Here is a 27,500-nt window from a genome sequence, read left to right on the forward strand (position 1 = left end):
TCATCGGCATGCTCAGGGGAGGAGGTGTGGCGTACTGTGGAACAAACACAACATTTAGTCAGAAACTATGTGTATATATATTTGATATACAGTTTTATCACTATATATATATATATATATATATATATATATATATAATATATAATTTAATAATATTAACATAAGGTATATTAATAAATATCTCAGTGCATAGTAACATGCTGCATGCAAGTAAATTTTGTCATTTGACAGCACATTTATTTGCATTAAAGCCCCTTTTCTTGACAAAACGTGTTTCCGAATTAGCATTTTAAGCATCAACATAGTATTTAGGCGCTAAAGTTAACCAAAAAAAGACTTCTACGTTTGAAAGATTTCACCAAATGTCATTTCTATCAGTTACATTGGAAAAAAAAAACTGATGGGCTAAACCGAAAAAAAAAATCCTTGGATTAAAGCCCGGCTTATGAGGCGTAAAGATATTAAGATCATATAAACATTAAAATCTGTATTTTCTATAAAGTTGCTTTCAGATGAAGTATACTGCATATAAATCAATTTGACTTGACTTGACAGGCATGTCTGTGCTGTAATTGATTTGTATTCATCAAAGGTCACACGTTTCAAAGCTTAATTCGGCGCAGCGGTGGCATTCAGACAAGGACATTTCAGTGAATAATGCTTATAAAGTGCGACAGAATGAGTAAGCATGATTTTTGGGGGGGGTTTTGACCTTCTCATGAATAAGCACATTATCCTCAGCGGGCGGCCGGGAGTTAATGATTGTAAGTCCGCTGCTTTAATGTGAACGGAGGTGGTGCTGACCTCGGGGCAGCAGTGATGCGTTACCTTCAGCGGGCGTCTCTGTGAAGACGGTGGGAGAGAGAGAAAGCACAGAGCTGCAGGCTGATTTCCCTCCACTGCTGGAGTGCCGAAGGTACATCATGGATTGAACCTTATCTTGGTACAGCTTACCATCTGATGAGAAAAAAAAAAAAAAAAAAAAAAAAATATATATATATATATATATATATATATATATATATATATATATATATATATATATATATATATATATATATATATATATATATATATATATACTACTGCAAAAATAAAGTTAAAATTAAAATTAAATCAGTTTAACCTGCTTACTTCTAACATAAACTTGTTCTCCACATTTCTTTTTGATTATCAGAATAATATCGGCATCGCTAACAAAGCTTATAAAATACAGTTAGAAACAATATCCGATTTAAATTAGAAGGCCAGAAATGTCATAAGTTTGATACAATCTTTATACATAATGGACAAAGTCTAGGGCAAAAAATATATATGAGACATTAAAAATTGTATTAAAAATTAAAAAACATAACAATAAAAAAATGCACAAACATCAGGGTTAAAAACTCTAACAGCAAAAACTATAAAATAAAACAAATATATAAATAATAATATTTAGATACATACGTTGTGTGTGTGTGTGTTGTTATAATGTTATATTATTAAATAAATTATTAAATGTATAAATAAAAGAAAACATTAACTGATTAGACGACTAAAATGGAAAAAAAGAGGTTTTAATTTCCAGTAACTCAAAGTCTTTGTATACAAGGTATTTGAGAAAACAGAAAAATTAAGTTACATTTTTTTTACTGTTTTAAAACTGGATAAAGAAGGCAAAAGCAGCATGAACATTCTGTTAATTGTCTTCTTTTGTGTTCCACAGAAGACACACGCGGTTTGGAAAAATGCGAATAATGTCCAAATGATCATAAACTACTGCTTTATTGACTCGATCAGACGCAGGTTTTGCTCACCGATGTGCAGAGAGAAGTAGAAGCTGCTGGGTGTGTGGCACACGTAAGTGTTGGTGGGGGGGTGAACGGCCAACAGGAAATTATAGACCAGCCGCAGCAGGTCCAGGTCCGGAGGAGAACCCAGAACCTCCTGGATGATTTTGACAAACGAGAGGCAGACGTCCTGAGGGATGGAGGTCAGGTACTCGTCTCGATGCTCCTGTCAGAATAATGAAGGTGAAGTTACAAAATGACCCACACTTAACTATGATCGCTTTTCTTTCCAGCGTCTTTTTCCTACAAGTGTTCGTTCCTGATTTTTTCATGCAGTAACTTGTAGTAAAGAGAAGATTGGTTAACGTACCGCTTGCTGGTGCGCTTACAGTAACGGCACTCCACTATTTTTTTTTTCGGCCAAAACTATTTAAAATATTTTCAGCTGCCAAAACTTGACCAGTTGATTTTTTTTAGCTTCGCGAGATCATGCCGTGAAGGGCTCACCTGCAGCACCTGGCAGGCGAGCAGGAAGCGATGGACCACCTGGGCTTTGAGGAGCTGTCGAATGTTAAACATCTGCTGAGGATGATGTACCCGGATGAGCACCTCTAAAGCAGTCAGGAGCGTCTCCCACACACCACACTATCACACACACACACACACACATATATCCGTCACAGTTAGCTCTCTATCAGCACAACGCAGCCTATACAGTATATGCTCTAATAGGAGTGTTTACCTGCGCTTTGGCCCATATCTTCCAGTCCAGAAGTATTTCAGAGAGCAGTCTGAGATCTTGAAGCACCACGGTGGACTCAGCATCCAGATGAAACTGTCCATCTTCTCCGATCGTCAGGATTGAGCCGCTGCAGCAGCCGTCCAGCAGCGTCTGTAACACCGTATGCACACAGACACACGTTTGCTGAGCTGTACACTGAAATCAAACTCCAGTGCTCTTCAAAAGGGTAGTGCTTTTTCAGACTGATTACTCTAATGCACTTCAGAAGGCAAGAATATACTGAGAGACTGAAGCAGTGTCCATTACCAGTAACAACCAGCAGGGTGCACTGTTTAGTACAACAGCAGCACAAGAACACAGGCTTAGCAGTTAACCAAAACTAAACCCATAAATGGATTAAACAAAAAAAAAATTATATATATATAATTTTTTTTTTATGATGTTGTATGATTGGTTAGAAGGAGGAATGTTGCACAGATGCACACTCTAGAGACTGTTCATTTTGTCTCTGTACAGACACTTAATTTCTAAAATAGACCTGATTGTTAAGATGATAACTGGAGGATCTGTCTCTTTGAAGTAGTTTTATTATACATTTCTTTATTTTGGATGAAGAATGTAGAGACGGTTTATTTTGTATTTTTGCAGACTTTCATTTCTGAAATAGTATTATAATAGAAATGTTAATTGTTGAGATAATAAAACTGGAAGATCTGTTTCCTTAAACTAGTATGACATGCATTTCTTTATTTCAACACATTTACAGGGAAATCTTTGTATTTTAAATTTGCGATTAATCGTGATTAATCAGTCCATCAGTGTGATTAACTTGATTAAATTTTTTTATCGATTGACAGCACTAATATATATATATACATATATATATACACACATACATATATACACATATATATATATATATATATATATATATATATATATATATATATATATATACACACACATACATATATATATATACACATACATATATATACATATAATACAAACACACACAGCATCAATTTCAAAAAACTTTAGAAAAAATGAAAGTGAAAAATATAAGTGAAAATATAAGAAATATAAAAGTTAAATGAAATTTAATATTTAAAAAATAATATGTTGTAGCTAGTTACCATGGCAACATTTCTCGTGTTAAAATTTCAAACTGATTTAACATTTAAATTGATAAAATAATGGAACTGGTGATACAAAAAAAAAAAAAAAAAAAAAAACAGTAATATTTTTTCAGCTTTTTATGATATATAATATGCATGTAAATATTTGCATTTAAAAACAGCTATTTTTACTGAATCTGACAAAAAGCATAAAAAATAACGTTCATGTTGATGCTTCATTTTAAACTTGAATATTATGTCTAATACATCACCCAGATCATCACAAAGTAAAGGTGTTTGGCTAATTAAAGACATCTGAAAGACTAAGACCCACTACTGATCTAAAATATACAAACAGAAATTTGTTACCCATCCTCAACGGGAAAATGCCCATGAAACGTTGCTTAAAACAGTTGCCTGGCAAACCTGCTCAAAAAGCTGTCCCGCGTATCATCAGCTTAAAACTCACCTTCAGAACGTGGTATCCCACAATGCACTTGGGCTTGATGAGAACCTGGTGAATCATGGAATAGCCGTGGTAACACTCCATCTCATGAGAGCGATGCTGGTTGTTCTTAACCAGAGACAGCAGCAGCTGCAGGGCCAGGGCTTGAGTTTTCTCACAGTCGCTCAGCTCCACCGCCTGCGAGAACCAAACCACAGAGAGAGTGTTCCTGCTGCTAAAAATCACTGTGCGCGTGAAACACTTCACGTAGTGAAAATGAAGTGGGCTGTGAGGGTGCTTTCATTCTGATAATCTGGATCGAAGTGTTAAAAACATAGGAAGCCTCAGCAAACGTCGCTCGATTAATAGCATTGCCTGCAAACACGATGTGCGCCAAAATGCTAATACTAATACTAAATACCCAACTACACTAGATCCATCTGCACTAAATGATTTCATCATTCTATTAATGTCGGTTATTTGGCATCATGCCCAAAGTAGAGCATCTGTTGCTATTTTAATTAGCGCTGCTCCTTAATTGTTACTTTTTTAGTTCACCCTAGTAAACCTGCTTTTCAACATACTGTACATGGTTTAGGTAACGCCAATCATTTTCATTACTTGAGAGATGAAACACAAAGCAAGGCTTTGATGAGACTGTCAAGAGATGTTTGAAGGACAGCGTGAGGGAACACGGCGTGAGAGAACGTTCCAGAGCAGAACATGCTGAACAAAAATCCAATGACTGCTGAATGAACAGTGCATTATCAGATTAGCAGCAAATAAATGTAGAATATGTAGGAAGAGAAGACAGAAGATACATTCAAGAGGGAATTTAAAAAAAATAATAATTAGATTTACTTTTAAACATGCACAGCAAACAGATGTAGTGAGAGCTTTTATGAATCAGCGTTCAAAGCTTCACCAAAGCAAATAATCCAGCATGAAATCAAATGATCTAAAATATTGAAATATTATCTAATTTCAGCCAGTTGCAAAGTACTAAAATAAAAGTACTATAACTTTAAGTAGTAAAATCAATCATTCTTAATTTAACATTCATAATTTAGAAAAACTACATACACATACAAACATCAACATTTTAAAAATAGGAAAATACAATATAATTTAAATAAAATAAAATAAAACTGTAATAGAATATCAGTGGTGCTAAAATAGCAATGAAATACAAATAAAAATTGTTTTCAAAGAAAATCTAAGAAATATGGTCCCACTCTATATTAGGTAGCCTTACCTACTATGTACTTGCTAATTACTAAGTACAATGCACGTATTGCATACACACATGCTTTTACACTGTACTTATACTTTAAAAATACCTATATGTAGTTACCTCTGTAATTAAGCTGGCTTGAGATCTATCCATCCATATATCCACCAACACTCTAGAAACTAACCCAACAAATCTAGCCAGCAACCCTAGTACCCTAATCAAACGCACTGCAAAACCTTAGCAACCGCCCTGATTATCATAGCAACTGTACAGCAACACCCCAGCAACCATCACGAGTAGCCCAGAAACCACATAGTAACACCTTAGCAACCACCCAGGATACTATAGCAACCGCATGGCAACACCCTAGCAACCACCCAGGATTACTTGCTAACTACTAAGTACAATGCACGTATTGCATACACACATGCTTTTACACTGTACTTATACTTTAAAAATACCTATATGTAGTTACCTCTGTAATTAAGCTGGCTTGAGATCTATCCATCCATATATCCACCAACACTCTAGAAACTAACCCAACAAATCTAGCCAGCAACCTAGTACCCTATCAACCGCCTAGCAAAACCTTAGCAACCGCCCTGATTATCATAGCAACTGTATAGCAACACCCAGCAACCATCACGCTGCACTTCCAGAAACCACATAGCAACACCCTAGCAACCACCCAGGATACCATAGCAACCGCATAGCAACACCCCAGCAACCACCCAGGATACCATAACAACCGCATAGCAACACCCCAGCAACCACCCATGATACCATAGCAACCGCCCCGTGTACCTTAGCAACCACATAGCTACATCCATCTATCAATCAAACGTTAAGCTTTTAAAAACTACTTCAGACTGAAAACATCAAACAAACTTTCTGGTCAAACTTTTTTATCTAGTTACATTTTTAATTACACCGTTGACCCATCCCTTACACCTTAACCCACCCATAAACCTGCCCATATCTCCAAACCTGCCCATAACTTTACCCGTATCACACCTCAATAGCAGCACAAGTCTAGAGCAACACAATACGAAACACAATAAGTACACTGCGCTTATGTTGAAGTAAGCACATAGCAGTTAAGGCCACCTAATATGAAGTAAAACAAAAAAATCCTGATCATATCTCTTGCTGAAAAGCGTCCACAAAAGAAGTTCAACTTAAAGATCTGGCCAAAACACACGAGCATTGTAAAGCAGAAGCGTCCCCGGTCTCTACTAGTGACGGACACACGGACAAACACATACCCGAGCGAACAGGAAGACGAGCGCGCCGGTGCCTCCGATCTTGTGCAGGGCGCTGTGCAGCCCGAGAGCCTGGCAGGGCGTCATGGTCCTGAGGAAAGCAGGCTCCAGGATGGAGCTCTGGACCTCTTTGGCGCTGAAGGGCCGCTGGGAAGCCACCGCCGACTTGGCCTGGCCCTTCAGACGGATCACTGGCTCATATATGGTGTAGAGAGACGGCGTGCTGGGGGCATAAACTACTGCTAAACTCTCCTGCAGACACACAGATGCACACGTGTTGAGATAAATAACGTACGTCAAAAGATATTGCCCTGTTTGAAAACAAGTGTTCAATGTAGCAAATGTTGTTTAATTGTCACAGAAACAACACCACAGTGGAAAAAGCTAAAGCATGAGGTTCGTTTTCATGCAAATATTTTGTTAAGCCTACAGTAAGATGTTTAATAGAGGACAGTCTTAGGGATGTAAATGATTCATATGATTGATAGTTGAAAGGTTTTGTCCGCTAAAAGCTCTTTACAACAAGCGCCCTGCTTCATGCGTCTTTTTCCTGACAAATCTTGACCGATTTTTATCAAGCAAACATAAGGATAACTTCAGTAATATTACACTGTCGTAACGTGAGCGTTTTAGCATTTTAATCTCATCTTTCTAAGATTATTATTGGAGATATAGAGTGCAAGCTTACAATTTAAACTAAACTACAAACCGTGCAAATATTAGCATCTATAACAAATTATTACTATTATTTTTTTTTTTGAATCAGGCTATGCCTCTAAATAAAATCGAGCTGTTTTTTCCTTTTCATATTCTCACTATATGAGCCATAAAAACCTGATTTATCAAAACAGGATACTGAACCAAAAACTCATATATGTCTTACGTTATGGTTTAAGGTTTAATAAACAAGGGATTTTCATACATCAGGCTGATGTTTTTCTTTTAATTTTGAGGCTGGGCCTGTTATTTACATAAATGTGCGCAATGCATTATGTTAGCGCTAGATATTTTCAGAGTAGATCTGAAAAAGGAAGCTAATTCAACCATGAGTAACGAAGCTCCGATGCGTTAGCATACACCTGGAACATGCAGACTCGTGAAAATCACAGGTGATTAACATGTCAGTGGTTAAAACTGCACAGAAAAATAAATAAATAACGCCGCCTGCTTTTCGGTGGCGGTAAAGGAGATAAACCCATTTGCATAAAAGCCTTCTTGTGGGAAATGTGCCATTCAGAAAAGAAAAGAAAAATACTCCTAGATAGTGGCAGTGGCTTACAATAAGAGGCGCGATGTCGACGTCTGTGTTCCTCATGAGGAGCTCTCGTATCTGCTCACACTGAAGGCCCTCCTGGGTCACGTACTTGGACAGTGTCCCGTGAGGCTTGCCGTACTTGCAGGGCATGATGGAGGTGAGGTCAGGACCGCTGGCATACAGGTAAAACGCCTCCGCTGTGTCGATTCTGGAGCCTAAAACCAGCAATATACCGTTTACTTCAGCAGGCCATTTTTCATGTATGGTATAAAAATATAGCCTAACATATGAAAAAATATCAGTTTATTACTGTATACTGTGTTGCTGCTTATTAATTTAATTATTAAATATCTTCTGTATTGTTTTAATGAAAATACAATAAGGTTGGAAAAAAAAAACTCTACGAAAGAATGATTAAAAGAAAAATAATAATAATTACAAAACGTTACGTACAATATATCTTATGACATAAACAACTGGGCAGACAAAAAAACATTTTACAGACAAGTTAGTGCAACATTTTTGATCAATCTAGAATATGTGACTTTACAAAAGCCTCAACAATAAACAAGGAAGGATAATAGAGAGTGTGGAGGATGAAAAGCTGTGACCCAAGACTAACAGGCACACAGACACACACACACACACACACACACAGAGACACAGACACACACATACAGAGACACACACACAGAGACACACACACACACACACACACAGACACAGACACAGAGACAGAGACACACAGACACAGAGACACAGAGACACACAGACACAGAGACACAGACACAGAGACACACAGACACAGAGACACAGACACAGAGACACAGAGACACACACACACAGAGACACACAGACACAGAGACACACAGACACACACACACAGAGACACACACACACACACACAGAGACACAGAGACACACACACACAGACACACACACACACAGAGACACACACAGAGACACACAGACACAGACACACAGACACAGAGACACACACACACACAGAGACACACACACACACACACAGAGACACACACACACACAGAGAGACACACACACACACACACACACAGAGAGACACACACACACACAGAGAGACACACACACACAGACACAGACCCAGACACACACAGACATACACACACAGAGACACACAGACAGACACACACAGACACAGAGACACACACACACAGACACACACACACACACAGACACAGACCCAGACACACACAGACATACACACACAGAGACACACAGACAGACACACAGAGACACAGACCCAGACACACACAGAAAGACACACACAGACACAGAGACACACACACACAGAGACACACACACACACACACAGACACACACAGAGACACACACAGAGACACACACAGACACACACACACACTGAGGATGGCACTGGAGAGTGTTTTACAGGTTGGGACTGGCTGGACTCGGGCCATTCATGACCTATTAGCAGCAACAGAAAGGCTATTCTGTGAAGAAGAGCGTGATGAGTGGAGGAATGTGGAGAATTTGTGGCTCACGCAGCAGGAAGATCCCACGTTACCAACAACATCACTTCTACACTTTTTCAGTCCTTTCACAGTTTTTTTCTAATATTCATAAATATTTATTTTCATGCATTTACACCGATTTTAGCGCTTTCGACTTCGACTTCAGTTTGTTTAATGTTTATTTTCAGCCGTTAGTAGTTTTAGATCTTCATCTTGGGATACACTTGGGGGAAGGTCTGGTTCCATACCATTAAAGAGCAGCAGCGTGCCCATATCCCAGCGTGCACTCGGGCTGGCCTGCTCCTCTGAGGGGTGCTGATGGTGTCCGAGCATACAGTAGGTCTTGTTACTGTCCGATGACAAACTGGACTTCCTGGGCAGAGTGAAGTCTAGCGAGACGTCACACTTCCTGTATGCGCACACACAAAGGCTCGATTAAAAAAAACACGATTCCAATTCCGCGAGGACCTGCCGTCCCCGGTTGAACCGTCCCTTTAAAACATCCGCCCCGCCGGCTGCAGATGCAGACTCACCTAATGCCGCCCACCCAGAGGGTCAGCTGACCGTGGATGTTCTTCTTGCCCTCGGGCTGCTGCGAGTACGTCAGAGCCAGGTGCTGCCACACGCCCGCCGTCAGCACGCCGTCTCCAGACTCGGCCTGGGCCAGGAGACCCGCCTTCATCTCGTCGTTTGGATCGATGCAGATCCTGAGCTCACAAAGGAAGAGCCACTTTAGTATTATAGCACTGGCAACATCTACTTTTTGTAAAACGGTCAGCAGTAGGAAGATCTCAACTTCTAATTTAGAAATTTAAAACTTAACAACTACTGCACTAACTATTAATAAGGCATAATATATATGGCTAATATTCGTACAATACGCATGCTAATAAGCAACTAATATGTGCAAATGTAAAATAAAGTGTTACCGATTTAATTTACATTTTCAGTTTTAAATTTGTAGCAATTTTATTATTATTTTTAAATATTACTAGTCAAGTTAAGTTTTATTTTGGTCTGTTGGTATGATAAAAATAAGAAGTCTAAATCTAAAAAGGGTTAGTAGAATAAGGTTTATTAATCAATTCAATAAGGGGCAATTCAAGAGAGGTAGTGGTGTCATATGACAAGAGCAAAATATCACAGACAGTGCAAAAAGTAATGATAATTAACAAATAAATAAAACATAACCCAACAAGCTTCATAGATCAAATTAAAAACACACTAAAACTTTGTATTATAATAACGAATAGCCTCTGAAATGAAAGTACATTTATATATATTAGATGAGCGTTGAATACTTCTGAATCTTCTTCAAGAGGGTAGTATTAGAGGTATTTCTAAGTAGTTAGAGGCCTAACTACGGCCTGCAGACGAGTCTTATTTCTTTGAGAGAGTGTTGAGGACCAGCATAAAAAGTAAAACAGTCGACATGCAAGTTTTGCTAGTCAGTATGTCGTGGATCCATCAAAATAAAGGGTTAGAAGATATTAATCAGTCTACTATTACTCTAATGACTGCTGGTTGACATGCGGTTGCAAAGTTAGTAAAATGTGGAAATCAAAAGAAAGCGTCACCTTCCATAATAGCTTGATTAGATCGTCTAAACTGGCCTCCTGATACGCCGCCGTCATCTACTTTAAAGGAGTCTTTTTGAGGGGAAAATGTACTTTACAGTTTTTCCCACGTCACTCACCTGAAGGTAAAGCCTCCTGTGTAGATGTTCACCCACGCCTGAAGCATCAGTGCCTTGGAGCCCATGGAGAGGACGTGGAGGAGGCATCTGTCTGTCTGCTGCTCCGTGGTATGAGCGGGACCGTGCAGGGCCTCTTCTGCCAGAGACGCCTCCTCTTCTGCAGCACACAGCCAAACTAACTCATCAAACCTCCTATTAGATAGTGCGCCGTCATGTTCATCTTTCAGTGATCTTATGGTCAACTAAAACCAAACCTATTACAATGTTTTGTTTTGTTTTTTTATGAAAAACTTAAAACTGTTGCACTTGCAACTAAATGAAACAAGTTTAAGCACTAAAATCACTAAGAGAATTTTTTATATATATATATATATATATATATATATATATATATATATATATATATATATATATATATAAATTATTAAATATATATATATATATATATATATATATATATATATAAATTATTAAAAACAATTATATATATATATATATATATATATAAATTTATATATGTACAATTAAATTTAAATAGTAAGAAATATTGTTTATAAATAAATTAATGATCAAATAAAACAAAAAGAGAAAAATATAAAATATAAATCTAAATAAAAATAATAAAAATAAAAATAAGTAGATAGACAGACAGATAGATTAAAAAAACACATAACTTAAACTAAAACAATTCTAAGTTATTGACCATAATTGAAATAAACCTATGATTTAACTAACTTAACTAAATTTAAGTATTAAAATGAGTACAACTGAAATAAAGAAGAAAAATAAATAAAACAGAAAAAACTATACTTAAAACAAATCTCAATAACAGTACTAAAATCAAAATCAAAATGAAAATATAATACACAAAATGACAATAGTTAAAGAATTAACAATATCAGTAAATGCTACAATATAAAAACACTGATCAGCATTATACACATATATAAAGCTCTTCTTACCCTTCTTGTAATGCCGTCCTCATCCTTCCCCACTCGTACCCACAGCGAGGCACTGAAGCCACTCGCCATGTGAGGCCAGCAGTTCTGACCAACCAGAGGCAGGTGGAAGGGTGCTGTGTGCCAGGGAGAGCTCCGCAGATGACCAGGCCTGCTCAGGTCCGCTTCACCACGGCCCAGGGGTAACTTACCCCTCAAAAGAGTGTTCACTCCAGCCTTACCCCCAGCCATCCCGTGAGGCCTCATCCCCGGCGAGGAGCTCGAGCCAGGCCCCCCTGCGCCCGGGATCATGGGAAAAGACATGAAGTGGAGCGGCTCCGTGTCTGCGTTAGCCTCCACAATCCGAAGCAAGCCTCTCAGCAGGATCTCCTGCAGATGACGGGAACAAAAAGATTTAGGAAAATCATGAAGAAAGCAGGCACGAGCACAACTTTAGCAACATTCAGACCCTTATATGCAGCTTTGGTGAGCAGGACAAGAAGAGAAATCCACACTTAAATGTGCTGCTGAACATAATGCAATAAACGTAATGAGCACAATGCAATCTTCACACAGATATGTGGAAAGGGGAAGGATAAACGACTAGCCGGCTAGTGACTAGGTGATCACTGAGGACGTTATTTTAGAGCTTCATATGTAGATTTATTCTGCATCTCCAATCTACAGCATCGGGGCAATAGCAGAGGAGCTCAGAAGTAAAGGACTGGTAATCAGAAACTGTCGAGGTGTATATGGAAAAACTTGAATTTTTTATCAGTGTTGACAAACCAAAAGCTGGCGTTAAAAAAACAAAAAAAAACACCATTGCATCAGAATGTCCACTTTCTGACACCGTGTTAAAAATAAACCTCTTTCTAGGGCGTTTGATCACACTCATCGCATTTGCATTGTTTCGTTTTTTAAAGCCTTTCCTGTTCTCCGGGAAGCGGAAAGGGTTGGTTTACTGTTTTTCGCCCATAAAGCCTCATTTCAAAGCTAAGGGAGGTTGTACTTACTGTGGGCGGAGTCTTCTCCAGGAAAAGGCGTGTCAACAGGGCGAGTTCCTCTGATGTTATCCTTTGACTCACCATGGCAACAAGCAGCTCCATCAGTATTGTCTGGCACTCTGCATAGAGCAATTAGACCTATGTTTATAACTAATTAACAGGACTCAGCATGATCGAGTGGATAATTCCTCGCTTTCTTTTCTTTTCTAAAATATTACAGTATTTATTATAAATTGTACTACAATTGTAATTTCTGTGCACCTCACTATTACTTTTTTTTTAAGTAATAAAAAAAAATATTACTTTATATTTTTAAAAATAAATATTTTAATATTTAAAAATATTTAAAATGTTATTATGTTAACTTAAGCAATACATAGCATTTTAAGAAATGTATTTATAAATCTGTTTAAATGATTTTAGTTTGTTGTACTGCTTTTCATTAAATTAGAATTTATTTTTAATTCATAGTATTGCAGCATTTTTTGGTGTAGTACAGTAAAATGCTGTAAGAAACCCCTTGAGAATAATGAGAATTATGATTAAACTCAAAAGCATTAAAGGCAAAAAAATCTGGGCGCATTGCAATGATGATAATTAGAGGAAGTGTGCATAATTTAAGCATAAATAATATACACCTTTAAAGGAGGCATCTGATTGGCTGAGTATGTTCTGAAATCCAGTGAGAATAGCTTTCACACCACCCTGACAAGAGAAAAACAAACATGATGGATCACGTTTCCTCATAAATACGGTAAAGATGATGTAATCCAGCTCGCAGAGAGAGCAAAACATCACTTGACAAGGGGATGCATCACAATATTTCAAACATCATAAAAAAAAAGTTGAAATGCAGCTGCAATGCATAAAATCCAGACAAAAAAAATCCCTCAAATTCCCAAAGTCTGCAAAAGGTCATCTTCCTCTTGCTACATAGACGTATGGTTTCAAGTAAACTCTTTCAACTGGATACTGGAACAAAACTTTCTACCAACGGAAGGTAAGTAACTTAGACGAAAGTCCTTCTGGAATAAGATAGATCGCTGTTTGGCATCAATATATAATCGCATGCATAAATAAATCAGTTTGGCATTGGATAAGAGTCTGACCTGCTGGTAGAGCAGCGTTGCGTTGCTGTGGTGGCCTTTGACGGCTCCTGACAGGCCCTGCAAAACATGGCCCAAAACCTCCAAGTCCGGAGAGCCGCCGGCTAACAGCTGCAGCTCCATCAAGCAGATCTCCGGAAACAGCAGGCGGCCGCGGCCGGAGCCCTGAGGCGCTCCCGCCATTCCTAAAGTACATTCCCCCGACGACACTCCGGCCTCCACCTTTATCCCTGTCACGGGAAGACAGAAGACGGACTATAAAAACACGATGACAATAACGATATAACCGGTGGTGCTGCAGGAGCGCGTACAGAAAAGCCGAAAAGCAAGTGCTGCGTGAGCAAAGGCTGCTTCACAGCGCTCAGAGCTCAGACCTCCAGTCAAATGAATTAAGCTGATGGAGGTGCCACGCACTGGAGAACCCGCATGATTTAACTGTGGACTACCCTCCATCTCCTACGCAAGATCTGGGGCTTTTCATTAATGAAGTTCTGCCTCACACACACACATAGCACTCCCTCACTAACATACATTGACAGACAAATGTAGCAAGAAAGAGAGAGAGAGAGAGACATATAACAGAAAGACATAAACAATTAACTGGCAGAAACAGTGATAGCTAGAGCAATAGACAAATTGAGATACACACAAACAGGCAGAAGACATGAGTGATAGACGTGTGAATAAATGAAATGGCAAACACGTGGTCATTTCCAACAATAAATTAGATCAACTACAGGTCCTCGTGCGCGGAAGCGAGTGATCTTACAAAATCATGCACGTATTTGTGAACGTCACAGACCGGTCAAAAGCTGCAGTCACAAGACACGGCTCAACGCGGCGGGCTTACATCATAGCCGAAGGAAACAATGACACCATTCTCGGGGCAAGAGAGCCGGCGCTGCATGTGACCGGAGAGCGGGATCACGTAGCGCTCGACCAGACGTTCACTCAGCCTACCTGACGCTAACCGGCTCAGACCGGCTACTGCTTTCTAGATCGTTCGAGAAATTCCCCCCCGTTATCGGCTATGCACGCCTTTTTTCTGATTACCTGCGATGATAACTACCTTGCACACTTATTTAGGATGTTAACATTAAAACATTGAGTCTTTAAAACTAACAAACTGCACAAGATCTGTAGATAATACATGCACATGCACTTTAGAGTTAAACGCAAGCGGAGTCTACCTTCCTCCTGACGGGTGGAGTCCTCGGGGTTACTTTCACTGTCTGCCTCATAGCCTTCCTCTTCTCCCAAGGGTGCAGTGCTGCTCACCTGAGCTTCATCCACCTCCTCTGACAGATCACCTGCTGGAGGTGCCACCTCACCGCTGACCTGAGACTTCTGCACAGAGACGGAAGGATGCATTCCAATATTAAAAATAACAGGAAATTGAGAACAAATACATAAAATAGAAATAAAATACGAAATGTATTAGTATGATTATTCAAATATAAATATACTCTTTTATTATTAATAATAATAATAATAATAATAATACCAGATGCAAAGATGCTAATAATTTAGAAAACAACTAATACAATTTATAGTTAAATATTTAATAAATAAATTATAATATATATATATATATATATATATATATATATATATATATATATATATATATATATATATTTTTTTTTTTTTTTTTTTTTAATAAAACAGACCTAACTTTATAATACAATTAAAGTCAAATACCTAATGATATGGTTATTAATATATACTTAACTATACTACTACTACTAGATTGATAGGTATGAATTATAAATAAAATAATGTAATGACAAATTAATGGATAAATAATTTAAACATACAATGTTTAAATTATTTATCCATTAATTTGTCATTACATAATTAAGTTCAAAATTGTAATTGAATACACAAACATTATTTTGTTGTTATTATTATTAGAATTAGATGGAGGGATGGAATGGCAATTAAAATAACGTGCAGAGAAATCCATGAAGAAATCATTAAAAATAAAACAAAATGAACAATATTATTATTAACCGTTACTATGTGCATTAAGTTACGTGCCACACATTTATTAATATTATTGCAAATTCTGTTATTATTTTCGTTGTTTAATCACAGCAAGCAATTTACATCGATTTTCAGTTACATTAAATGTAGAATTTTTGATCAATAGGTGGCACCAAATTTAGGAACCAATTATATGCAGCACCATCGGGAAATGGTACCATACAAGATTCATATGGATATTCAAAACCTGTGCTCTGGTACTGCCTTACTTCCTGTTTTGTGTCTTCACTTGCACTGATCATGTTTTTTTATGAAACATTTTTACATTTACAAACTTTATACGGTCAGTAAAGAATTGCATGCTAACGAGCATGCTAGTTGTTGCAAAGTCACTCATTTTGCCATTTAGAAGAAGCGCACTATTCGTTTATTTATTCATAATAAAATAAAACTATATGTCCAAGCATCAAAGTTAAAAAGAAGTCACTCTCAACCACACAAGCACACAAATTAACCGCATTTCCCTACAACACTATACATCAGAACAATAGCAAAGTGGATTAAAGCAAGGCAGGCAGCAGACTCTTACCTTCTAAAAAATGAGATATTTTCAGAATAATGTCCTGTTGCATTGCAAATCAGTTAAAGTAAACAATCCGTATAACACGGCTTCTGGTGTTGTCTTTGCTAGAGAGACAAAGTTTGTGATTTCAGAAAGTTGGTAAAGTAAAAAAAAAAAAAAAAAAAAAAAAAAATACGATTTTGGTCACAGGACCACATCAGCTGACTGTTTCCACATAAAATATATCCCCGTGTGCCCCACGGTGCTCAATCACACAAAAACACACAAAAAGCCTGTTTATCCTTGTTGGCCAGAGGTCATTTAAAGCAGATTTACGTATTAACGAACTAAAGCGCAAAAAAATGTCCAAATGATAAGATTTATCCAGGAATTATTCGGTGATGTGTTTCACTACAGACAATACTGCCCTCAAAACCAACAAAGAAACCTCAATGCAACTCAGAGAATCTAATCCACTTCTATACATTTTGCAACAAGTCAAACAGTGTGTTATAGAATACCACAGAAAGCAGAAAAAGCATTTTTATGTAAGTGCTAATAAAAATTAATTATATAGCATACGATCATGGATTCTGTATTTAGTCACCAAAAGTTTAGTATAATTTATTTTATTAGCATTCACTACTTTCTTTAGCTATAGACAGCAGGCAGTGACAGGAGACTTTATGGTTGGGTGAGACAATAGAGGGGCAATGAGGTGATGATGAGACTCAAACCTGAGTCACCCAAGATGGAAACACTAAACACTTATCACACAAGCGACTAAGTTACCTTGTCAGGCTTCTCCTCGATGACATCTGGACTGCAGAACATCTCAGCCAGTGCCACACGGAGTAAGGAATCAAACAGAGGAATTGCTAGTTCAGAATTCACAACTCCAGATCGAGAGAGCTGATCCCGGACCTCACACAGCGTCTCCTCCACAGACTGCAGCTATGGGATAGAGCGCGGGAAAATTACTCGGGAATAAGAACAGAAAAAAGGCACTCGCTTGTCACTAGCTCTGTTCCAAAACCTAGCATGCACTTATTAAGAAAAGAAGGAAAATCATTTAAAATACAATAATACTGATAACTTTTAATGAATTTACAGTATTTTAAATTGATTTTTTAATGCTTAAGCCTAAAGGGTACTTTGGTCGTAACACATATGGTCAAGTATGCATAATCAGATTTGACTTTGTACGCTGAGCTTGCACATTTATCGTTTTTTTTGCATTCATTACTTTGTCCACAAGGTGGCCACACGAGGATGAAACGTGCTGAGCGCTTATGCGCATTAGGGTTGCCAACTTCAGAAAAGGAAAATAAGGACAACTGTGGTTTTTCATAGAAAATAAGGAACATCATAAAGGGACATATGCTTATTTTTATATATATTTTATATGTTTTTTTATTATTAAAATGGATCAAAACGCTCATCAATGCTGTATTTAAAAAAATACAGAAAATATCCTGTAAAAATGTAAAATATTGCAATTTCTAATATTGGTTGATTTCTGAAGGATCATGTGACACTGAAGACTGGAGTAATGAATTAAAAAAATTACATGTATGTATGTATGTATGCATGTGTGTGTGCACGGATCTACATATGTCTGTATGCATCTACAGAGAATGGTCAAAGCAAAGCAAGTACATGCACATATGTATATGGAGTGTAGAGAGCTTGTCGATAGGAATACTAAGCCAAAACCCAGACGTTTCAGGCAAATCCTGGCCTGGACATCTTCAAGACAAAGAGTCACATACTTTACAGTTCTGTGCTGTTAGCTTAATAGTACTGAAATCAATTGTCTCCTGTGCAAAAAAATTCTATCCCAATTCTAAGGCAGCTCACTAGGGTTTAAAACAGAGCTAGCATGTGTGTCCACTGTACCTGAAAGGATAGGTCTGGTTCAAGTCTCTGTAGGGCTGAATTGGCACTGTGGAGGCAGATTGCCAGAAGTGCCTCCAGCAGCCGGATGCTCTGGAGAGGCCATTCCTCTTCAAGCCTGTGTGTTGAATCACTTGACTTGCTCTCGACCTGAGAGGGGCTGAAAGTGTCATGCTGGTGGGAATCCTCTGTACAAACAGCTGCCGTTATATTATCAAAGTGTCCTGCAGTTGAACTGGAGTCTACATGAGAAGGACTGCTTTTGCCCTTACTCTCTCTCTTTTTCTTAAATTTACAGTCTTTGTTTTTAGACGTGAGTTTCTGGATGACCATTGTCATTAGACGCGAACAGACGTCTAGACCTCCCAGTCTAAAGAACTGCCTCTGGAATACTGGACTGGCCATGTACACCCAGCGGCACACTGACCAAACATCGGCAGCCCTCCTTATCTGTTCTTTAGAGGGAAGAGCAACACTGTCTGGGGAAAGGCAGGGCAGTCGTCCACCCAGTGGTTCACTAGCTGTACTATCATAGCCTGAGGTGTCTTCAGAGTCGTTTGCAGAGTCTCTGTCAGAGTCTGCCTCCTTGCTTACACATAAAAAGGCTACACACAGAAAAAGGTTGATCGTATTTAAATGCGCCTCACCTCGGTTACGAGCTACTGCAGAAAATGCACTTTTGCCCTTTGGATGAGGGCATGCCTCTTTCAGGCCTTCATAAAACTTAGTGAGGCTCTGAGGTCCATCACCAGCCCCACGTGAATTAAGTTCCTCTACAAGCCCAAGAACAGCTTCCTCTCCTGAGCCTCCGCTCTTTCTAGCTCATGCACAGCAGATTCCATGTGATGGTGCCACGCATTCAAGATAAGTGTCTCGAACGCTTTCAGTGCCCATGGACGAGTGCAGTCCAAGTAGATCAACTCTGTGATTTGGTTGAGTCCGTTACAACTCAGGAACAGGTCCTGTACTCACCCGGCTAATTTGGAAAACAAAATAAGAAGTTATAAATTTGAATCTTGGATTATTTTAAAGGCTATTTTAGGGGGCTTTCACACTAGAACTTTAGTTCAAAACAGAGTCTGGTTCCGTGAAAAATTGTTCATCTGAAAGCTTTAATGCAGACCTTGGGAGTGCACCGCAGTGTTGAGCCAAATACTACTTGTAGCAGGTGTTCAGTTGCAATGGAAAATAGTGATAGAGGTGACAATTTACTTAGGAAACGAGTGAGCATGCAGTGTAGTTATGCAGAGCAAGTGCAATCTGAACAGCAAATAAATGGCTCATCAAAAGAGATTGAGTTTAAAAGTAGCAGAATAATGTAAATGCAAAAAATTTTCATTCTGGTACATGTAAGCACCCAATTAATAAAAATATATTGACCCAAGTGGTGTTTTCGATCATGCGGAGTTCATGTCTGCATGATGGCCTAAGAACTTAAAATCCACCAGGGTTCTACAGAATCAAGTGAGTTCGAAGCCAGACCATCCAGGTGTGAAAGCCCCCGTAAAAGAATTTAAGCAACAGTTAATTAAAGGAAGAATAAAGATTAAAAAAAACATGTTAATACCTTGACTTCAGCAGAGCAGGCAGAGTTTGAAGATAAACCAGTAGGACCTCAACCGGGAGGCAATGGGTATGGTAACTACAGACTTGGCTACACGTAGTTGACACACCAAGTTGTTGGGCATGATGGGTTAGTTCCACACCCCGCTGAAGCACTGGATTAAAAATATGAGTGTACAGTTGCCATTGCACTACTGCATTGCCTCGTAAAGTTAACTGGCATACATGACCGGCAATTTGTTGACTCAAATGCCAGTCTTCCCAAACACAATTTCTTGATAGGCCTCTAAAGCATCCCACTTCCATAGCATGTCTTCGTTCCTCCACTGGGCAGGATGCCTTGAGAACGATAAGAGGGAGATGGAGACGTGGATAACTTGGATTCTTTTTAGGTCCATAGCCCCAGCAGAGTCTCTTCAAGGCCAGGTAACTGGCTACTATCCAAAGTGCAAATGTTGCAAGAGGCAAGCTTGGCCTTTTCGGAAGGTTGACCACCTCCAAGCTGTTCTAAGACTAGTCTACTAAGGACGCTCAACACATGGGATTGGTAGCTCCGAAGTCCTGGAGCCTGAAATGCCTGGAGCATTGGTCCACTTACAGACCTCGGGTCCATGCAGCAACAGATGCCAACAGCTTGCACTCCTGCCAGTACCTGCAGCACAGCAGGACCAGAGGGTGACAGGCGCTGGAAAAGATGCAAGCATTGGTGGGCACAAGCTGCAAGGCAACAACAGCGCTCAGGGTACCGCACTTCTCCGTCATGACCCTCTGAGATCTCTTCGAAAGGATTACGTCGGGCTGCTTGTTTGAAAGCGGATACCGGCAGTCCTGAGAGGTCACGGTGATGGTGCAAAAAGTGGGAGTATTCGCAGCGTCGATGCGTCGAACGACGTGCACAAACAGACTGGTGAAGCTGCTCTGACTTGGCCCTCTTGACAGCACTGATTATCTTAAGCACATCAGCTATCAGACAACGCAGACGCTCCGATGCCTCATTGCTGACTTCTGAATCTCGAGCTTCTGCTAAGGCCTCAAGGCGCAGAGCTGTTGCCTCGAAGAGCTCCAAGCCACGGTGTTGGACAAATTCATGAACTAACTCAAGAGACTGACTGAAAAAGAAAGGGTTGGGAGCAGATGCCTGTAAGCAACCTAGTAGTAGCTGCAGGACACCCTCCAAGAGTTCTGGCAGTAGCAAGGCCCGGTGACGGTATCTTGAAAAGGAAAAATCTTCTTGTATCTCCTGCAGAGTCTTCTTTGGCCTTGGCGCAAAAGGGTCAGCTTGCCTTTCTAAACAGGTACGAATCTTTAAAGTCGCTCTGAGGAGGTCAGTCAAGCTTCGACGAAGATTATCAGGCAGTGTCTCATTTTGACCCACATCTACAAACATCAAGTGCAAAATGGTGCGTAAAAGCATCCTTTGAACAAGTGCAATTGGCTCCTCAGTCCAGCCTCCAGCTAGTTCATCGATCCCACCTCCACCACCTGGACCACAGCAGTCACCAAACTCTGTGAGTATATCTGTGAGCGTGGGAACAACACTGACCGCCAAGCCTGGGTTATGATTGATGGTCATGTCGAATTTGCAGACTTTTTCGAGAAGAGAAAGTAGAACATGGCAAAGGTCAAAAGGCGAGTTCTCCATGCGGTTGAAGATGGAAAGAGTGGTGGGATCTGTTAGCATGTTAGGATCTAGAGTGTGAGGTCCAAACAGTCTCATATGAGGTTGGGATGGCTCAGTGGTGCCCATGGCATCGAGTGTGGACTGTTGTGATGCTGGCTGTGATGGATTGTTAGACTGATGGAGCTGGCAACTAACACGAATGGCCGAACTGTGGAATCGACGATGTCTGCCCCCAGTGCTTGTGGTCTTATCATCCGAGTTGGCGTCAGAATCTGATGTGGAAAGCTGAGATTTGCGTGCATCCCTCACAGAGTATCGTTGAGCTGTCCTTCGTAAACGACGTGACTTCCAGGAGCCAGATAAACGCTTCCCAGAGAGCTGAACATCACATCTATCTTGCCCCACCTTTTGAGGGACGGTCCTTCCCTCTTGGCATAGAAACACCTCTACTAGTGAAGGCAGGGTGAAATCTAAGGCAGAGTAAAAAAATGGAAAAGTTTAAAGGATTGTCCTGACTAGCATCAACTGGTTTAATCTGGTTTCATTAGAGCCGTAATGACCTTGAGAGGTCTGTTTACAACACAATTACGGGAACTAATAACCAAACAATGTGGAAAGCAGCTGCAAGAAAAGATTAGCATGCCTGCACTAAATACCTTACGTCTCAAGCTCAAAGAAAAGTCTTATCCTTTCAATCATCCTTTAACCGTACTGTTTCATAATTCAAGCCATCTCATGGTTTCACTTATTGTTCATGCAGGCATCTACTTAAAATTCATGGCGCTCTTGAAAGATCACCGCCATCATATGCTTTATAAAACAAACTGTGTAAAAGTATATCATCTTTCCAACTGAAAGCATTGCCAGGATGTCATTTAAGATTAGAACATAATTATTTAATTCAAGGCTTAAGATGGGTTACAGTATACCTCTAGTGCATTCTCAAAATTAAGACTGTTAATAGCATGCAATATTAAAGGGCTTTATAAAATGAAGTGACTCACCTGGGGCTTTTTCTTCCTGAACAGGAATCTTCCAGACCAGAGGAAGCAGAGATAACAAGAGTGTAAGAAGCTCTTCCCGACAGGTCAACTCCTAAGTAAAAGGTTAGAGGTTAATTCAGGATTCAAACTGAATTCTTCACTCAGTTCATTCAAATCCAATCAAAAACAGTCTACTTTGTAGGTAACGACCTACAGGATTTCTTTTCTCACTTCTGCTTCATAATGCCCTGCCTCTAGTTTCTAGCAAGCTAGTTTCTAGACCTACGAAAAAGAAGTAAATTTGCAGACAACAGAAACTATCCAATGGTCTTCTTCCAACTGCTTAAGACAAATACGAGTATAGATGGTTATGAGGTACGGCAGCGAGCCTCTAAATACTGGCTCCACCCTGAAAAAGATAGCATTCCTCACAAGGAGAAGCGAAAGCACCCTGACACGTGTGAATTAAAAGCAAATACTGGGGCTGCGTGCACAGTGCTGTGTGACCCCAAGTAAACAAGCATCTGGAAGCATACTCACAAGCTAATTAACAAAATGGCTAGGGACCCATATTGAACCACCACTATGCAAACACACAGGCGATTGATGTTGTGTTGAGAGATAGTTAAGCAGTGCTGAGTTCAGAGAAAAGGCCCCATGTCTTGTGAGTAAGAACCACTCCAGACATGATTCATAAGAACTCTCACTTCAAAGAGAGGGAATGATGTAGAGGTGTCAGAAAGGGATCTTAAGAAAAACACGGGATCAAATAAACCACTTCGACATCATGCGAAAAATTCTGTCGATAAATAGCAAAGATAATGATTTTGACTTGGCTGTCAGTTTAAAAAAAATGCAAATAATAAAATAATACAAAACAGTGATGCACTAACAAAGGACATGCATGGTGTTAATATTAATATTAATATTAATATATTGCAAAGCAGTTTTAAAAGGTATAGCCCCAGTCATTTAAAATGTTTCAATGGAACAAACTTTACGCACAGGAAAAACCCTAATAACTAATAACCAGAAGTTCATCTGCCAAACAAAATAGTTCCACCTCAAAAACACCAATGAAAAAACAACAGATTTTTAGAAATGTTATTACTGCATGTCTGAACCTGTGTTATTTCAATATTATTGAGATAATCCTTTTGAAATTTTGAACTTTTAGAAAGCTTGCAATGTTTTATTTTAGTTTTAGTTATAGTTGAACTAAATGAAAGCAGTGAATGTAACTTAGTGAAAGAAATTGAAGGTTTTGAAATATATTTTAATTTACTCCAGATAAAGTTTATTTTCAAGTAATAATTTCGAAAGGGTTTTAGTTTGTGTTAGTCAACTGTAGAAACCTATGTTTGCAGGTAATATAAAGCATTTGCAAACACGTAAACAAATAACGCTCCTAACTAGCGTCTTTCAGTTTTGCTTTGTTACATCGTTTTAGCTCATTTGCAGTGTGTCAACAGAGACATGGGGCTGCACTGCTTTAAGCGAAGACTTTCTTTCTCTTTTATCTCTGAAAGAAACAGCAAGAGTATATTTCCAGGTTCCATTCATTACATTTATAAGCAGTCTGACATTACAGCATGAACATGGATCTTCATTGAGCTTCAATTATTTTTTTTTTTATATTGAATATGAAATATACACATCTGCCATTTTTAACTGAAACTTAAGTCACTGCATGAAGACAGTAAGGTCCACTGTATGCAGTATTTATGTGAATGTATGAAGTATTCAGCAAGGCTATTGAGCTCTGTGACTGTGACATATCAACATGCTATTTCTGAACAACGGCAGCATTTGGACAGGAATACATTCCCTAAATAGCACGTCCTATTTGACTAATACATTTCCATGACATGTCCAGGAATTATCCAGTCATTTTTTGAGCACAACAAGGAAATAAAAGCAGACGCTTTCTGCACTGTATTTTTCCAACGTGTTTTTCCATACACATCAATCATGTGAGGAATTAACATTTTTTTTAATAAATCGAAACTTTGGACAAAAATAAATAATAATAATAATAATAATAATCTTATGCATAGAAGGCATTTAAGGCCCATATAATGCTGTGAAATGAATTGCATCTATAATAAAAGTTTGTTACGTAATACATGAGTATGTCCTGGGTGTATTTAAATGCAAACACATGCATGAATATATTTAAGAAAAAATTGCTTGTATGTTAAATATATTTATATATAACATAAAATATAAAAATATGAATATTTAAAAGTATAAACGTAAAAATATGTTCAAAATATATACCGTATGTGTGTATATTTAAATATACAAAGTAAATATACATCAGTACACATACATATATAAATGTAAACAAAACCTTTATTTCGGATGCGATTAATTGTTTGACAGCACTAATAATAAGATATAGTGGAAATATGGAGCTCATCGAGGAAGAATAAAAATTGAGCAAAATGCACTGATGTTCATTTGGCCAAAAAGTACTGATAATGTTAATCAAAAAGATGACAGTATAAAAGATGTTACAAAAATTACATAAATGTCAGTCATCCCTCTATATCTTCAAGATGTCCTAGTAAATGCTTGGTTTGGTTGAGAGATAAATATATATATATATATATATATATATATATATCTCTCTCAACCAAACCAAGCATTTACTAGACATCTTGAAGATATAGAGGATGACTGATATTAAAAAAAAATAATAATTATATATATATATATATATATATATATATATATATATATATATATATATATATATATATATATATATATATATATATATGTTGTTTTTTGGGGTTTTGACAGCAAAAAGACATTTGCAGCACAAGCTGAAGGTAGATATTTATACAAAAAAATAAATAAATAAAAAAACTCTAAATAATGACTCAAACAACAGGAAACATGCAGTAGATTCTGTGCAACAGGTTTGTGCATATCTATGTTTTAAGGTTGACTTTAAGGTTCAAATATCTTCAAATGAGGCCTCTCTGACTGACCTGGTCAATGACAGAGTCCAGGGTGCTGAGAAGCAGGAACCCGCGTCCTCGCACCAGATACTCTCCCAGTGCCACCATGTGACTCTCCTCCTCGTCCTCGGCCCGCTGGGCCACCGCACTACACAGCTGGTGCACATCGGTCAGGAATTCCCGTGCCAGGGTGTTACTGGCCCCACTCATGTCCGAGCTGATGGAGGAGAGAAAAGCAGAGTGAATCACCTGCTGGAACCTGCTACAGCTCTGCTTCAGTTTCACATACGTTGCACTTCTCTTTTTGTCTAAATTACCAAGAAAATAAAAACAAGTGAAACTGCCCGGTTGGTTTCATGTCCCATAAATTCTTCTATATAAATGAATTTAAACACAAGAAAATCTGCTATTGGTAGAATCCAGTGTGTTTGATGTTTACGTGTAGTTAAATATGCAGTCTGTCGATCTGTCAAAAGCCTTTGCAGATCAGATGCTGTCTATGTAAGGATCTTACTAGGTTTTAGCCAAAAAAGTGATCAGTATTGCCAATATCTCACAAAGGCTGGCAGTCCATTTAACTTACCAGTTCAGCCATTTCAATAATGCAGCTAACTAATCAAACTTGATCAGTGATACACAGGTTAGGGTATGAACACAGACTATGACTACATAAGGCCTGACAGGAACTAGTGATGTTACGCAACGAGATTAGGCTTCACGGACAGCAGATCCTGTCATCAGACACTGAGCCAGCATACTGTATCACATCAACCAGTTATTCCATCCACCACATCAACCGCTGGACAGGATTACAGCCGTCTCGCTTTACCAAACCACACACACTTACCAGACATTGATTTAACCTCATTACTTTGAAGATATGCAGGAAAACTGCAATATTTACACATTATATACCCCAAAAATACAAAAAAAAGACATAAAAAGAAAAACTGCATTTTTATTTATAATATATAATCAATAATAATGTATAATAAAAAACAAATTAATATTTCACTGTTACATTGTTATTAAGTATAGCAATATTATAATATTAAAAAATATATTCTACAGTACAAGTTACATTCAAACATTAATAAAAAAATATATATATATATATTTATATATATATATATATATATATATATATATATATATATATATACATATATTATATATATATATATATATATATATACATATATTATATATATATATATATATATATATATATATATGTATATATATATATATATATATATATATATATATACACACACACACACACACATATATACACACACACACACAAATATATATATACATACACACATATACATATATACACATATACATATACACACATACATATATACACACACACATATATACACACACACACATATACACACACACACACACAAAAATATATATATACATATATATATATACACATATACATATATATGTATAAAATTACATTAAATAATTTGTCATTTTCAAACATTAAATAAAAATTTATATAGAGAGTTTTTTTACCTATTAAATATGTTTAGATATAATTCTACACACATTGTTTATTATAAAACTTTCCAAAATAGTCAATAACTTGTGGTTATTTCATTTAGCCATACTGCCCCCCTCAGAGACATATGTGCTCTGTGTTACACAATGCTTAAATAAGTCTGCTTTACATCCCAGCAGATCTAGCATACAGACACACACACACTCCATAAACACTCCCCGACAGCGCTTTAAAGACACGCCTCCATCAAACTCTACACTATCCAGAAACACACACACGCTATTCGGGCCGAAGGACAGTACCTCCTACAAG

At 38.1% G+C, this 27,500-nt stretch overlaps 1 protein-coding gene across 1 annotated transcript in view; it reads right to left on the reverse strand.

Moving 5' to 3' along the window:
* Window positions 1-27,500, reverse strand: part of lyst (lysosomal trafficking regulator) — a 69,906-nt gene that overhangs the window by 26,597 nt on the left and 15,809 nt on the right. Inside the window, 24 exon segments of the mRNA XM_043254721.1 lie at window positions 1-34; window positions 829-957; window positions 1,800-1,998; window positions 2,280-2,417; window positions 2,515-2,664; window positions 4,102-4,275; window positions 6,577-6,825; window positions 7,853-8,043; window positions 9,588-9,748; window positions 9,873-10,046; window positions 11,036-11,214; window positions 11,998-12,363; window positions 12,990-13,099; window positions 13,619-13,685; window positions 14,090-14,316; window positions 15,277-15,433; window positions 17,427-17,588; window positions 18,534-19,327; window positions 19,330-19,492; window positions 20,088-20,353; window positions 20,356-20,412; window positions 20,415-22,184; window positions 22,719-22,809; window positions 25,697-25,883. The exon segment at window positions 1-34 is cut by the window's left edge and continues 576 nt beyond it. Of these exon segments, the coding sequence (XP_043110656.1) occupies window positions 1-34; window positions 829-957; window positions 1,800-1,998; window positions 2,280-2,417; window positions 2,515-2,664; window positions 4,102-4,275; window positions 6,577-6,825; window positions 7,853-8,043; window positions 9,588-9,748; window positions 9,873-10,046; window positions 11,036-11,214; window positions 11,998-12,363; window positions 12,990-13,099; window positions 13,619-13,685; window positions 14,090-14,316; window positions 15,277-15,433; window positions 17,427-17,588; window positions 18,534-19,327; window positions 19,330-19,492; window positions 20,088-20,353; window positions 20,356-20,412; window positions 20,415-22,184; window positions 22,719-22,809; window positions 25,697-25,883 (6,195 nt within the window).

Source organism: Puntigrus tetrazona, chromosome 13, assembly GCF_018831695.1.
Source record: "Puntigrus tetrazona isolate hp1 chromosome 13, ASM1883169v1, whole genome shotgun sequence".
In the NCBI taxonomy this organism is placed as follows: domain Eukaryota; kingdom Metazoa; phylum Chordata; class Actinopteri; order Cypriniformes; family Cyprinidae; genus Puntigrus; species Puntigrus tetrazona.